We start from the raw sequence: 16,251 nt of genomic DNA, 5'->3' as shown, positions 1-16,251 counted from the left end.
TAACATTGTTGAGCCCATTATGTGGTTGTAATAGGAAATAAAAGTTGTAATAGGATGATCACAGTTTTTTGTAATAAAGTGTGCATGAACATTGCCTGTGATTTTGTCTATGCTTCAATCTATGCTTCTTGTGCATGTGCATGGGGTTGCATGGCAACCATTTAATGCAGCTGCATGACTTGTAGTTTTGCAAAATTTTTTGGTAAGTAAACAGCAAAACCAAAATACAAAATGTCAGTATTTTGGTGTGCTGCACATTCTGTTTGGGATTTTGCAATTTTGCAAAAAAGTTCAGGAACTAAACAAGGCCTAGAATGCCTTTCTTTAGATATCAGAATTTTCTATCCAATTTCTACATGAGTTTTTTGACCATTCATCCATTATTATAAGTCAAGCCAAAGGCTAAATATAGTTGCCAACAAATTGCAGAACAATTAACATGAATCATTACGAGTTTGGAGAAAAACCAACATGAGGCTAGAGTGTGGAAACTTCTTTTTTGTTTGCTGCCATATTCAAATTCTTACTTTGGAATCTTTTTCATGTAATTTCAAGCTTCTGTATCATTCTTCTATTAAAATCCTTTTTTTTTCTAAAAAGAAATTTATGGAAGTGTTTGAAAGCAGACCTATGGGGACGCCAGTCACGCACTCACGCCACCAAAGAATGAGCTTATGAGCCCGATGTGAAAGGCCACACTGCACCACGTCCACGACGGACCACGGATGGGCCACATAGAGAGAGACACCTCAGAATCCAGCCCGAGCTAGGCCCAATACTCATATAGGTTGGGCCTTGTCATGGTCAACAGGGCAAGAAAGCAACTCTCTTTCGCCCTCCTACGGTCGTCCTACCCTTCCCCCTCTCGCAGTCTCGCTTGGCAACCGGCGGCGCCGCTGCCGCCGCCGCAGTCGGACACAAGGGAGGCACGTGCGCCCAGCGAACACCAAGCTCAAGGTAGGAGACCGTACGGGCGAACCTCTGCAGCGGCGGCAGGAGCTTGCGTGACCTGGGCGGAGTGAGCCGATTGAGGCGCATATTGGCTGCGCTTGTTGGCCGCCTCTAGGTTACTTGCAGGCCGCGGATTCTGAGCTCTTACTCCATGGCGCCCTCGTCCGCAGAGGCTGACTCGCCGGCGTCCGCCAGCGGCCGCCTCCTCGTGCTCTACGCGTCACAAACTGGGAACGCCATGGACGCCGCAGAGCGTGTCGGCCGCGAGGCGGAACGTGGTGGCTGCCCGGCCGTCGACGTGCTGTCCATGGATAGCTTCGATCCCGTAAGCTCCAAAACCTAAAGCTTTCAGCCACACAACCCGTGCATGTGAGAATGTGACGCCTCTGTTTCTTCACGCAGAGTCGCTTGCCGAGCGAGCGGTTCGTGGTCTTTGTGGTGTCCACCACGGGGCAGGGCGATCCCCCGGATTCCATGAAGGTCTGGACATTTTTGATCCACTAGATTATTTCCAGTCGTCTGAATTGCTTATTGGGATTTTGGGTTGGATGTTGTGGCAGGGGTTTTGGAGATACCTGCTTCGGAAGGATCTGGACAGACAATGGCTTAAGGGGATCCATCATGCAGTGTTTGGACTCGGGGATTCAGGCTACCAGAAGTACAATGTGAGACTTTTTTCTGGGTAATTGAGCTTGTGCTAATAATTCATTATATGCCGCCATCAGAACAATGATGTATGCCTACATTTTAGTGACTTATTGCTAGAAGAACGTTCCACACGGTGCATCTTTAGAAAGCAGTATACGGTTATAATTATATACTCCTTAGTGATTCTGATCCCTTTGCTTTGGGTTGTTGTGATGAATGATTTAAGTGTTAAGAATCATATTTTGGGGGAGATATAAAGCTGTTTTTTAGTCCTAGTACTATTTAGGTGAATGCTTGTAAACTGAAGCTAGTATATTCTTAAGTTCTAATGTAACCACAGTAGCAGCTTCAGGTAACATTTGCATGCACCTCAACATAACATTGTAAATTTTCCTTTTTGTATATTGTAAACATACATGCTGCCGTATCCTTAACTGTATTTATATCTTATTTCATTCAAACCGAGGCTGTAAGCTTGTAATATGCTTTTCATAAGTCATGACTTCTGGTTTACAATGGTCCTCTTGTTTCTGTTTGCCCTTGATTAGTGTGTTTACTACTGCAGTTTGCTGCAAAGAAGCTTGATAGAAGGCTTTTACATCTTGGTGCAGAACCGGTTCTAGAGATAGGCCTGGGAGATGACCAACACCCTTCAGGGTATGATTTTAATATCTCACTTGCTTTGTGTAAATAATTGTGACATTGTGATTGTAAAATTTGTACATTGTCATTTTCTTTTTCCCCCAGAAGCATTTTTTCTCAACTTTGATGGATTTTCTTCGTTGTGCAACATCAGATACGAAGGGGCTTTAGATCCTTGGTTGCTCTCTTTGTGGAAATCTCTGAATGAAATTAATCCATCATTGTTACCTAGAGTGTCTGATATCAATGATTCTAATTTGAGTATTTTGGGGGATCCAAAAGTTCATGTCATTTATTACTCTTCCAATGAAGTTCCACAAGATTCTGTACTTTCAGGTATGAATGAATGAACTGGGAATTATTTCGTGGTATGCTCTATTTTGCAGCACCTGTTTTATGGTTTTAGCTATTTCACAGACCCCAGTAAAATAATAAGTAGCGCAAGATCAATGTCCCCTGCACTACGGTTCCATGCTGATGCAGAGCCAGCTTACATGCTCCAAATGGTATGTAATATGCTCTTTACACAGCTTGAACTTGAATCGTTGTTATCTCTAATCCTTGTTTCATATATAAATTAGTTTTCCTTTGCTTTGAAACCATAATAATTACAGCTTACTGACCATTTCTAGTCACAGATATTATTTAAATTTTGTTCCTGTGGTACTAAAAAATATTTTCTGGACTCTAGAGTACTCACGAAATTCATTGTTGAAAAAGGCACGTGCCTCCCAAATAGGGCTGTCAATGAACTGAGCTCAAATGAACTTACCTGCTTATGGCTTGAGCTGCTCATGCTCTTGAGCTGAGCCCGAGCAAGCTCAGGATCCCGCTCGATCTTGCAGTGGAGCTCGAGCTTGGCTTGGAAAAGCTCGCCACCAGCATATACATTGACGTCATGGTCATGTTCATGGGGAGGATGGAGGAAGGCATGATCCCAAACCAGAAATTCACAGTCCAAAGATACAACTAGGGATGCTTCAAAAACTCTCGAGTTGATGAATCGAAGGAAATGAACAAGATAGCAAATTCGAGATAGTATATCTGTGTTGAGGTAGAGAGGCATGAGGGGAGTGTGGCAGTTCAGTACATTTCTAGCTGAGGTAGAGTGTGGCAGTTCAGTACATTTCTAGCTGCGAAGGGGGTGGTTAGGCCATGAGGGGAGAGAGGCATGATGGTCGATGGCGGAGGGTACTGGCATGGAGAGTGAGGAATGTGGTGGTCGGCTTGTTGTTGGCCAGTGACGCGGGGCAGCAATCGCTGAGTCGCTGGTAAGAAGAGGCGCTAGGATAGGGATGGCATCGGTGACTCAGAGGGATGGACACAGGAGTAGGCTCTGTGGTCTGCTAGTCCAGTGTCCAGTAGTTGCTCGGGCCTTGGGCCTTCGTTGACTGCTTTTAAGTTTGAAAGGAAATAAACATGCTAGAAAATCAACTAACACGAGCTCCATCTAGCTACTTGAGATCACTCGATAAAAGCTTGCTAGCTTTGGCCTGAGCTCGAGCTTCGCTTGATTTCCTGTTTAATTGAGCTCGAATCAAGCCTGCAACGAGCTGAATACGAGCAGCTAATCACTATCATTGCAGTACTGAGGTCAGCTTGAAGTTACACGTTATAGATTGATAGATTTTTGCCCTGGTAGGTCTTATTGGCGGTCCAATATGTTTAGGCCTTGTTTAGTTCCCAGAAAATTTTGCAAAATTTTTCAGATTCCCCGTCACATCGAATCTTTAGACGCATGCATGAAGTATTAAATATAGACAAAAATAAAAACTAATTATACAGTTTGGTCGAAATTGACGAGACGAATCTTTTGAGTCTAATTAGTCCATGATTGGACAATATTTGTCAAATACAAACGAAAGTGCTACAGTGTCGATTTTGCAAAATATTTTGGAACTAAACAAGGCCTTACAATGGTGAAATAAAGTCAAACCTAACTAACTAGTGGATACTGGATGTCAATTCTTAAAGACTAGTTTGGCAGACAACAAGCTTGGTGAAAATGATGGTCCATCTGTTATGTCAATGTATCATGATTCTGCACTAATTCTTTATTGTTTCTGTTGCCAATGAATTAATGATATTGAAACCCTTTTCAGGTAAAAAACAAGTGTTTGACTAAGGAGGGTTCTGATAGAGATGTTCGCCACTTTGAATTGGAAGATCCATCTTCTGTATGTCATTTATACACTGTAATTTTCTTATGAATTCCTGTGAAGTGTGATACTTCAGAAATGGGAAGGGAAGATAATTGCATATTTCTCATGTTAGGCCATCAGCTATAAAATTGGTGATACTCTTGAAATTCTACCTAGTCAAAATCCATCAGCTGTCGATGCCTTCATTGAACGCTGTAACTTGGATCCAGATTGTTACATAACGGTATGTGAATCTATTTTGTTCTGTATAATAGAGTTATCTACGTGTATAACTGTTTTTGGTATCCTGATACAGCAACTTTCTTTATTTTCCAATACTTGCCGTATCCCCATTAGTAGCTGTAAATACAGCTGGCTTAACAACATTTTTGTTTTACAATCAGTTTATCAGATGGTTTAGACAATTACACCTTTCTATCCTGAAATGATAAATCTGTTAAAAGCAATGTTACACGGATACTCCAAGGGGGGTGACGTATCCGTATCCGATACTCGTCGGATACGCGGATACGGATACTCGGATACACCATTTTAGTGGATTTTCTTTTGAGAAAGTGTGTATCCGCGTATCCGATACGTATTGTATCCGATACTCGTACCCGTACTCGTGTAACGTAGGTTAAAAGGGAGATAATTAAGGCCAGTTTGGTAGAGCTCCTATGCAACTTTCCGTCGCTTTAGCTCCCGCTCCCAGTCGCTCTAGGTTCCCGCACGAACCGTTTGGTAGAGCTTCTCATCGCTCCATCTCAGGCGATGGCGGCACAGAGTCAGCATGTGGTCGAGTCAGGGTTGGCGGCGGTGAATTGAGCTCCACGCATGGATTGAGGTCTGTCTCCAGCAAATCGTGCTCTTCTCCCACGAGACAAGGTCAGCCAGTTGTAAATCGGCGAAGAAGGGTGGCTTGGTAGTGGAGAAGTACAGCAGGATCTTGTGCGGACTGTGCAAAACGGCTGGAGCGTTTAATGTGCGGAGCAGGCGGTAGCAGTGGCGTTTGGCAGCGCTCCACCTGAATCTCACGGAGTGGAGTGCTGCCAAACTAGCCCTTAGACGCGCATTTTTGTTATCTTTTCATCTGTTGCAGTCATCTAGTTAACTACTGAGAAAGAATGTCCTTTTGTTTGCTCAGGTTCAAGTGAGAAGTGGGGATAAAGTTTCCAATGATTCAGTTGTGAATAGCCAGATGGACCGTATCAAATTAAGGACCTTTGTTGCTTTGACAATGGATGTTGCGTCAGCTTCCCCTCGGCGATATTTCTTTGAGGTAAGAACCAATATTTTGAATTAATCTTATAGCCTCTTTTCTATTCTTTTGATGTCACATATTTATATCTATGCGTCTGATATGATGTCTAACTAATAATATGTCATGCCAAGCTGTGAATGCTCACATAACTCCAATGTTCTTTGGTAGGTCATGAGCTTTTTTGCAACAAGCGAACGTGAAAAGGAGAGGCTTCAGTATTTTGCTTCTCCTGAAGGAAGAGATGATCTTTACCAGTACAATCAGAAGGAGAGTAGGACTGTTCTAGAGGTGAGTAAGGCTTCACTGAAGCTTTTCATAACAACATTCTTTCCATAGATGGCTTGTCAGGCAGAATAATTTTGGCAATAACATACCCATTTTTCTCTTCATGGTTCAGTAGTTACATGATTTTGTGGCATTTTTAGGTGTTGGAGGATTTTCCTTCAGTGCAAATGCCTTTTGAATGGCTGGTGCAACTAACACCTCCACTGAAGAAAAGAGCCTTTTCCATCTCATCATCCCCACTGGCACACCCAAATCAAATTCATTTGACCGTTAGCATTGTAGCATGGGTTACTCCATTCAAGAGAACCCGACGTGGACTCTGCTCTACATGGCTGGCCGGGCTCAATCCAAATAAAGGTATGTTCTGCTTCAGTTAACTGCAATTAGTATCTTCTCTTCTGCTTAACTTCAGTTAGCTGTTTTAGCTGCGCTGCTCAGTGCTGACCAAAACACAACTACCTTCTCTCACATTATGCTTGTGTGCAGACAATCTTATCCCGTGTTGGATACACCAAGGATCCCTGCCTCCTCCACGTCCATTGGTTCCTCTCGTGTTGATTGGACCAGGAACAGGGTGTGCACCATTCCGTGCATTTGTGGAGGAAAGGGCTGCACAGGCTGCAGCAGAGCCAACAGCCGCGGTTATGTTCTTCTTTGGCTGTAGAAACCAAGATAACGATTTTCTATACAAGGATTTCTGGTTAACTCATGCCCAGGATGAGGGGGTGTTGTCCTCGAAAAAGGGTGGTGGTTTATTTGTTGCTTTTTCCCGGGATCAGCCTCAAAAGGTCTATGTGCAACATAAGATAAAGGAACATAGTTCAAGAGTGTGGAACTTATTACTGTCCGATGCAGTTATTTACATTGCGGGCTCTTCGACGAAAATGCCCGCTGATGTTACAGCTGCACTGGAGGAGGTTATTTGTAAAGAAGGTGGTGTCAAACAAGAGGATGCTTCAAAATGGCTCAGGGATCTTGAAAGAGCTGGTAGACTTAACATCGAGACTTGGTCATAGTTGTGATGGTTTCTATCTGCCATGGCAAGAAAGTACATATTACAAGAATTTTGCGAATGTTTGCTGAGTATGGACTAGGGAGAATGTCATTGTAAATCAAAGGCATTGAAAATGTGGAAATTTGTACATGTAAAAGCATCCAATACGGAAGAGAAATAGTTAGAGGATGATCTAACATTTCCTCATTTAGCCCTCTCTACGGAATGTCATTTCATTTGATTAAGTGAGGACAGTAATTACATCAGCTTTTGTTGCATCTGATTGTTAGTGTGCATTCAACTTATCTAGCCCTGTTTCAGTTCAGTTAACGAACTTATAATGACTTTGGAACTATTTTTGTATTTAGTGGCCACTCTGGAATTTTACTACTCTTATCAAACAGTGCTTCATGTTTGTTTGTTAGTGATACTTTTCTATGTAAACTTAGTCAAACTTCAGGATGTATATTTACTTATTTTTGTTTCACCTTTTTTTGAATTTTATTTATTCAGGGATGGAGAAGCATTTTTTTTCTATATATACGTGATTAAACCTGATTCATAGACTCTTTGAAAAGCGAGACTGGCTGCATAGCCTGCTAGACGAATCGTCGGGGATCAACAGAAGTTTGTTCAGGCTCAGAGCAGTAACCGTAAAGACATGCCTGTTTATTTAGAACTATACAACAGAATCTAAGCAGGTGGTCGATACTGGCTGGCCACACCATCCATACAAACATCAAGCACTATACTGGAAACATAAACAGTATGCCCAGAGGCTACTAGAATACAATGAAAACGAAACCATCACTCCATCAGGCGGCGCGACGAGAGCAAACGGCAGCCATCCAGCAGCCTCAGCCGCTGCGGGTCCAGACGACGTGGTCCTGCGGCAGGAAGTGGCAGACCGGCACCGTGCCGGGCTTCACTTTGAGCACCTGGAAGGCGATGTGCTTGGGGTTCCAGCCGGACGTGTCGGCGTGGCACACCGCGACAGCGTCCACGGCCGTGCCGTCCCTGCCGAGCATCGACACCGAGTACGCCCGCGTCTGCTGCGTCAGGTGGCACGCGAACACGGCGTACGCGTACGGCTCCGCGTGGCAGGCCACGAGGCGGCCGTCGTGGCCGGTGCCGGCCGCGGGCTTGACGCCGGTCACGGTGTACTCCTGCTTCGGCGAGCCCTCCTTGGCCACGACGGTCGAGACGGCCCTCACGTGGCTGGTCCCGAGGCTGGTGGTGGCGAAGTCCACCATGGACTCCAGCGACGTGGCGCACGCCTTCTTCTCGCCCTTGGCCGCGGGCGCCTCGCAGTCGCGCAGCGTCTGCGCCATCTCCGCCGCCTCGACGGAGTCCGGGTCGACCGAGAAGCGGCTCAGGATCTCGGGGACCTTCTCGGAGGAGAACGGGATGGCCTCGGCATCGCTTCGCGGGAGGAACTTGGCGCCGGCGGTCGCGGTGTTGGCGAACTGGACGGTCACCTTCTTACCGGGCTGCTGGAGGTCCTTCTCCTGGAAGAAGAGCGCTACGCTGGGGTCGTCGTGCAGCTGCGTCTCTGATGCGGCGTACAGGTACTGGAAAGGCCCGGCGTTGACGTTGACGGGCTTCTTGCGCGGGTTGTTCACGTGGACGCCGACCCCGCCCTTGCCAACGCCGACCGTGGTGCCGCCGGGCTTGCCGTACCCGGGATTGACGCCGACGCCCACGCCGCCTTTGCCAACGCCAACGGTTGTGCCGGTACCGCCCGGCTTGGCAGGATTAACGTTGACGCCCACTCCGCCCTTGCCGACGCCGACCGTGGTGCCACCGGGCTTGCCATAGCCAGGATTGACGTCGACGCCAACGCCGCCCTTGCCGACGCCGACCGTAGTGCCGCCGGGCTTGCCAGGGTTGACGTTCACGCCGACGCCGCCCTTCCCGACGCCAACAGTGGTGCCACCGGGCTTCCCGTAGCCAGGGTTGACGTTAACACCAACTCCGCCCTTCCCGACACCAACCGTCGTGCCGCCGGGCTTCCCATAGCCAGGGTTGACCTTAACGCCGACTCCCCCTTTCCCACCAACGCCGACCGTGGTGCCGCCGGGCTTCCTGCCGCTGCTGCCAGGGTTAACATTGACGCCGACGCCGCCCTTGCCTACGTCAACCGTCGTACCCCCGGGCTTACCGTGCCCAGCATCGACGTGGACACCGCCCCAGCCGACGTTGACGGTCGTGCCTCCGGCTGCGTATATAAGCAGGGAAGAGGTGTTATAGTATCTACATGCTGAAGCCTGAAGATCTGGAGCTGTTTGTTAAATTGTTATACCTGGGGTGTTGAGGAGTTGGGAGAGGGAGGTCGGCATGGGAGTGTCGGGAAGAGCAGACTTCCAGTATTGATCCGGAGCACGAGCTGCATGGCTTCCTACTGACGCAATCTGCATGGAAACCACAAGAGTTCTCTCTTTAGTTTGCAATCAGAGATCGTGTCTATCTTATGTGTCGTTACTTACTAGGGTGAAACTGAAAAGAACCTCAACATCGTCCGAAAATGCATCGATATATAGTATATAACAATAGAAGAAAAAACTCTCATATAAATAGCAGGCATACAACTTGTATTGTATATTTGTATGTTAAGCTGAATCTCTTCTAATGTCTTCAAATTCACATGCAGCAGCATATGTTAACAGGCATCACTAGCAACCATTACTGAAAAAACGAAACGACATTCCTTGTTCCTTCCCCCAACCCCCATATCTGTCCATACATGTAAAAGGCTGATGAATCAAATGATGGGAGAAAAGATGCAGAAGATGAACTGCGTGGCAGTGAGGGACTGACCAATAGGAAGCCAAGTAGGCCGGCAATGAGCCTCTCCATGGAAGACGATCGAAGATGGCCAATGAGCAAGCTGATAGATAGATCGATGCTCCCAGTGAAATGAGGGCGAGCGATGCAGACGATGATGGCCCTGCAGCAGGTGGTACTAGCCAATATTTATAACCAAAACCAGGGGAGTAGATTGGGAGTTGAGAGAATTAATTGGCATCAAAGGAGGAGTCAATAATTCACTAGTACTGCTCAGCTCTGAGGCACAGCACACAGCAGCCGCAGTAATAGGATTGAACCACCGGGATCGGCCCCGGTCGGGTCCAAGGACTCCTTTGCTCGCAGCTCGCTCGGCGGTCAGCACGCACCACGCACAGCCGCGCAGAGGGGTTATGGGTAGTAGAGAGAGCCCTACTGGGACAAGACCACGACCGTGGCGGCCATGGCCATATGGGAACATGTGTATCGCGGCAACTCAACTGCCCCCCACCTGGCTGCCTCACTCGCGCCATTGAATGCCGGTCACCGTCCCAAGCCGACGGACGACGGCGACGGCACCGGCCGGCGCCCTGTTCGCGCACCGCGCGGTGAAGACAGACGGTTGTGCTGGGAAACCACCTGCTAGCGACCGGCGGACAGCAGGTCCGCCGTCCGTGGCATTAGTAGATATCAGCCGGGGGGTAATCGTGCTTGTTAGCTGGAGCCGGGTGTATTCCTACCTGTAGCATCATCTAGTACAGTAGGTAATTAAGGAGAAACGAAGACGGAGAACGAATTCGTAAGGACGGAGAACGATAGTGGCTGCAAGGATCCTTGCGGCATACCTCGCTCACACATATATTCAGTATTAACATTATATGTTTCACTTGTGTCTCTCCCTTGGTTCTTGAGTTTAAACTGATGATAAGTTTAGGCCTTGTTTACTTTCCAAAAAATTTTGTAAAATTTTTCAGATTTCCTGTTACATCAAATCTTAGACACATGCATGAAGTATTAAATATAAACGAAAATAAAAACTAATTGCACAGTTTGGTCGGAATTGATAAGACGAATCTTTTGAGCCTAGTTAGTTCATGATTGAACAATATTTGTCAAATATAAACGAAAGTGCTACAATGTCGATTTCTCAACATTTTTTGAACTAAACAAGGCCTTAGCCCGCTTCTCTTCTATGTTCTTCAGTCTTGTCCATCTCAATATTTGTCCTTGTTTAGTTCGCAAAATTTTTCAAGATTCCCCGTCACATCGAATCTTTAGTCACATGCATGGAGCATTAAATATAGACAAAAATAAAAACTAATTACGCAGTTTACCTATAATTTGTGAGCCTAGTTACTCCTTAATTGGACAAAGTTTGTCAAATAAAAACAAAAGTGCTACAGTAGCGAAAACCCAAAATTTTTGCGAACTAAACAAGGCCTAGTTTTGCTTACAGCTTGTTATTATACTCAGTGTAGACATGTAACACTATACGTATGGGACGATGGCACAGGATACGCTACGGAACACTGCAGGCATCCTCGAACCATATCCAGGGCCACCATAACTACGGTCTCTGTCTGGTAGTTGGAGCGTCTCAGCGTACGGTTTGAAGCACTTTACTGAGAGACGGATGCTCTGGCCGGCATATGTGTCTTCCTTGCCGGCCGGCTGAAGTGGAGATCGAACCATCGACGGGGAAGGGTGCACCTGTTTCTGTACTGATGATGACGCACACGCACATCAATATCGCCGTTTGCGACTTGGAGCGGAACAGGACGTCGATCTGAAGGCCGGCGGGCCGCGGACAAGTAATGGACCGTGGAAACTTGGGGCCAGCTCGTCTCCCTTTTGGTTGGGAGTTGGTTGAAGGACAAAGAACTTCAGTACTTCACCTCCATGCGTGCACCGCAACCCCGCCACCTTTCCCCCCCGCACGGCCATGCATGATTCATACATGAACGAACGGACACCAAACATGAGAACTGGTATAGTTGGGGATACCATGACCAAGCTGTGTTTTGATATAGTTTTTTTCTTAATTATTAGTCCCGTTGCATCAATTTTTACAGGCTTCGTCGTCGGTGCCTCCTGCATCCATATATTCAATAAGTACTGGTGCAGTGTACTCCTCATGGGTACTGTTGCAAGATGTCCCACTGCATGCTTAAAATTCTTCTACTACAAGAAAATTAGAAAACAGTCGCTATTGATTTAGGACAATAATAAGATTAAAAATACTGGGATTAGGGCCTTGGCAAGTGGCAACTGTAGGAACAGAATACGGTGCCCCTCCGCAATGCTAAGACCTTGTTTGTTTGGATGTTGTCGAATTCACCTCAATTCACATGCGTTGGAGTGGATTGGAGTGGAATTTAGTTCAAGTTCCATTCCAATCCACCCCAACACATATGGATTAATGTGAATCCGACTATATCAAAACAAGGCCTAAACAGCAATCAATCCGAGCCACTTCCTTTTGCTATCCCAATAATCTTCGTTGCCGTGCCTCACTTGTCCCACCAATCCTGAAATGCTGAAACCGAAAGAGAGAGGGAGTCATCTCGATTTCCTACCAGTCAGCTAAGGGTCCGGAGCCAGTGAAGGTTTTTTTTGCCAAAGCCCAGAGGAGCTGCTGGAGCCACGGAACTGAGGCTTCACTCCTGCATGCAGTTTAGAAACGGCTCCATCTCCCACGAGTTTCATTCGAGGAGCCGTTTTCTCACTCTTACGTTTGGTAAAGATTCACCTAGAGCCATAGAGGAGCTGGAGCTGAAACTGCTTAGAAAGTTTTGCCAAACCGGGTCTAAAGTTTCCCTACCTTGTCTTCATGTCATTCTTTTATTTCACACATGATGTTGTAGGAGTAGGAGACTAGAATTGATAGAATAATTGATTTATCGCTGAGTAGAAGATAATGTCTTGAAGTATATGACATACTAGGGTCACATCGAAACAAACATAATTCGTCTTTGTTCGTTGGTTAATAAGTCATGACATACTGTTGGCATCGGGACGAACACGTAACGCATGAGGGCATGATCATCCATACATTTTCAATCACCCATGAACGAATGCAGTTAAATGCATTCACCCTCCATTGCTTGACTATACTAGTAACTGACAGCAGGCACCCTTCTCTTGTTGTGTAGGAGTATGGCCGTATGGGCCATCATGTCTGCACCTCCCTCCCGCGCGTTGCCAGCAAAATTGTCAAGAGACTTGCAGTGGCGTGCAGGTCCTAATCGATCAGAGATGACTGACTGACAGGCAGAACGACGGCCATGCCATCAATCAGTTGAGCGGTGGAAATGAAAGCCAGCACAGCAAAGATAGATTTGCAAAACGGTTGGGCGTTGGGTGGTACGGTCGGCGACGTTACGTACACTGCACTGTATTACCCTTTAAGACAGACACGAAAATCACCTTTTCGAGCCTGTTTGGTGGTTAATCAAGCGAGAGCTAGCATCAGCTTTACATTATTAGGGGCCGTCCGTCCGCTGATTGATTTGGTACACTCCCGAGTGCAACGCCCTGCAGAAATCAGGGAGTGCAGCTCCCACGGCTTTGCTTTGGTTATTGTTGCAGCCCATCATTCTGTTCTGCTCCATCCATGAGACCACGACATGCCGCCTGAAGAGTACTCATTTTTTTTTTTTTGAATCGAGTACTCTGTATGTAGCCACGGTTGGCACCAATATGGACAGTTCCATTCGTGGTACTCATCCTTTATGGCCGGTGCACCTACTAATGTCCGGCCTGCTTCTCAGGGCCATTTTGGATTGCGGGATTTTTCTCTCTCCTGTTATCTGCATTTTTTTCCAGCGAAAATGAAATGAAAAATTTCTGCACAATTCCTAGGTTAATGTGGAAAGAGATCGGCCTCCTGCACCTCGGCTTTATGGGTTGTTGCGTTGCGTGAAGCTTTTTTCAGCGGGAATGGGAATTCAAACACTGAACAACTACATATTTCCCTTTACAAACCGTTGATGAAAATGAAACTGGCCTAATGTCTTAGGCCAGGCCTACTTGTGATGTTGGCCCAATACCGCAATCTCTCCGAGAGGAAGCCCACTGACCGCGGAAGGACCCAAATTCTCTTGACTTTTGCTACAAACTTTTTTTTTTACTAAATGTGTCAGATTTCTATTCATTAGATTGTGCTTTAGGATTTGTGCTATAACCACCACTACTAGGTCGCATTTAAAAATTTTGATAGATTTAACCATGTAAAATCTGTCGACAAATAACTACACACTCCCAATTCTCTTTTCCGAGAACAAAACTAATGCAAAAAAAATTGGTCCTAGATTGCCAGATTATGTTTCCTGGAGCATGCCGGTGAAGAGGAAGATGACTGGTTCTTGACCGCTGAGGGCACTAGCGCACTCTCCCAGATCGACGAGGGCGGTGGGAAGGAGTCAGCAGGGGCGGCTCGGTGGTGGGCGGAGACGACGGCGCGGTCCGTGGAGAGGCGCTGTGACCGTGAGCAGGAAGAAGGAGGCGAAGGAATCTGTCCGCTTGCTCCCATTGCTGCCTCCATTGGCGGATTCAAGGGGGGGGCTGGGGTGGCTGCAGCCCCCTCTTGGACTCAAAAATCTTTTAATAGGTTTTCTTTTTTTGCAAAAGATTTCATATATTTGGTATTTTTTCTATGTTTATTCTACGAATCTTTGTCTTTAAAAACTTTAAATCAATATTAAATTATCAATCTTAGCTATATCTATTAGTGCACTGTATTGAGCAAGAAAAAAAATTTAGTCTATGTTATTTAGCTCCCTTCTTGATCCGTTTCTGGATCCGCCACTGGCTGCCTCCGAGCCGCTTCAGCTTCTACGTTGAAAGGGGGTGGTGAGAAGAATCGCGGGCAAATGAAGCCAGGCTAGAATCGTGACGTTTGCAGCCCCGAATCGTTTTGTCCCACAAGAAGTGGGCGCAGAAGCGGTCCCAAACAGAGGCCAGCTACGGTCAAGCCTGTCCGGCTTGAGCTAGGGCACGGCCGGCAGTAGCTTGCCATGGCTGACCGCGAGATGTTAGGCCTTGTTTACTTCCAGAAAATTTTGCAAAATTTTTCACATTCCCCGTCACATCGAATCTTTAGACGTATATATGGAGTATTAAATATAGACGAAAATAAAAACTAATTGCACAGTTTGGTCGAAATTGACGAGACGAATCTTTTGAGCCTAGTTAGTGCATGATTGGACAATATATGTCAAATACAAACGAAAATGCTACAGTGCCTGTTTTGCAAAATTTTTTGGAACTAAACAAGGCCTTAGTGTGGCCAGGGTGAGTGCGGCCACGCGCTGTCCAAGAGCTAGCTCAGCGCATGTGCACGGGTTTTAAAGCGTGTGGGAAACAAATTTGCAATGAGATTGCGATTGAGCCAACTCCACCATGATTTAGTTGACATCAAAGTCTAGCCATCAAAACAAGAACCACCACAACAGGATCAACAGAGAGGAAGAACGAAGGGTGCCAAGCTGGGTCTGTGTCAACAGACTTTTAAGGCGTGAACTGAACAACTGTTTTTATCAATCTTGGTGAAATTTTTAGGTGACCAAAACTTGTTCCAGTCATGCCGACAGGGATACTAGGACCCAACTCATATAGAGGTAATCAACAGAGCAAAAACATCGTAGCACTTATTATCAAATTTTGTTGGGCAAAGCTCAGGTGCTCTCTTTGTATCTCCCTTTATTTTACTGTTTGGTTGTTCAATTTTTTTCTTGCGTTCTTTGGATTTGGAGAAAATTAACAGAATTCAGATGACTCGACCAAATATTTACCCAAGTATATTTAAAACTGATGATGCCATTGCTTATGGACCAATTAATTTGGCTGAGGGATGCCATTTCTTGTATTAATTCAGTTAATTGTTACTGCAGTTGTTAACTTATTTAGGCATCGTTCAGTTAACCATTCCCGGCCCTTCCAGGCCAGGATCGATAACACAGAGACAATGTTATGAGTTGATAACATATGAACAACTCTTATTTGAATGAATGACAATAGTTTCCTATTCTCTCTTAACATATATATATAGCTATATGACAATTGACAATTTAGAAACCATAGGAAGTGAAGAGAATCACATATTGTGATAATAACATGATTCTCACTTCCCAATTATCACTATAACATGCTAGACAATTGATATGCTATGATAATAATTAATTAAATTATAACCTATATCATTATCAAATAAGAAAATTAGCTAAATTGTAAGATATATCATGATATGATAATTAACTAAATTATAAGCTATATCAATTCACGTGGTGGCTGTATATTTTAGTGTGTGTTGTTCAGGTGAGATTTGGGTTGTCTTAGTGCTTAAACTTATGTCTAGGCCACCTAGTCAATCGTGTAATAGAGTCTAATGCATGTCTAGCCCTGTCTAAATGTTCTTTGACTAGAGTTGACCATCAGGATAGTCTCACAGTCTAGACTAAAGTCTACGGCCTAAACTAGTCGTTAACCTCATGACTAGCGTCTAAACGCGGGCTAGACTTACGTCTAGGCGAACAATGCTGATA

At 45.6% G+C, this 16,251-nt stretch overlaps 2 protein-coding genes across 4 annotated transcripts; one reads left to right on the top strand and one right to left on the bottom strand.

Moving 5' to 3' along the window:
• LOC8062137 (NADPH-dependent diflavin oxidoreductase 1) lies at positions 818-7,369 on the top strand. 3 transcript variants are annotated; one of them, XM_002458406.2, is made up of 12 exons: positions 818-1,276; positions 1,354-1,431; positions 1,512-1,616; positions 2,165-2,256; positions 2,396-2,577; positions 2,659-2,747; positions 4,344-4,418; positions 4,516-4,626; positions 5,530-5,664; positions 5,815-5,934; positions 6,072-6,288; positions 6,418-7,369. In XM_002458406.2, exons 1-12 carry the CDS (start codon positions 1,103-1,105, stop codon positions 6,945-6,947), a joined length of 1,908 nt encoding a protein of 635 aa, XP_002458451.1. In that variant the 5' UTR covers positions 818-1,102; the 3' UTR covers positions 6,948-7,369. The 3 variants fall into 3 exon arrangements, with proteins under 3 accessions (XP_002458451.1, XP_021312293.1, XP_021312294.1); XM_021456618.1 differs by lacking the exons at positions 818-1,276; positions 1,354-1,431 and having other exon boundaries at positions 2,347-2,577; XM_021456619.1 differs by lacking the exons at positions 818-1,276; positions 1,354-1,431 and having other exon boundaries at positions 1,512-1,633; positions 2,347-2,577.
• Positions 7,558-10,257, bottom strand: LOC8062136 (BURP domain-containing protein 3). Its single transcript, XM_002456259.2, has 4 exons — positions 9,980-10,257; positions 9,743-9,872; positions 9,228-9,336; positions 7,558-9,143 (listed from the first exon to the last, which is right to left on the bottom strand). The coding sequence occupies exons 1-4, from the start codon at positions 10,240-10,242 to the stop codon at positions 7,783-7,785; spliced, it is 1,863 nt and encodes a 620-aa protein (XP_002456304.2). The 5' UTR covers positions 10,243-10,257; the 3' UTR covers positions 7,558-7,782.

Source organism: Sorghum bicolor, chromosome 3 (assembly GCF_000003195.3).
Source record: "Sorghum bicolor cultivar BTx623 chromosome 3, Sorghum_bicolor_NCBIv3, whole genome shotgun sequence".
In the NCBI taxonomy this organism is placed as follows: domain Eukaryota; kingdom Viridiplantae; phylum Streptophyta; class Magnoliopsida; order Poales; family Poaceae; genus Sorghum; species Sorghum bicolor.
The sequence above is the reverse complement of the archived record's forward strand: the minus strand, read 5'-3'. Positions and strand labels throughout refer to the sequence as shown.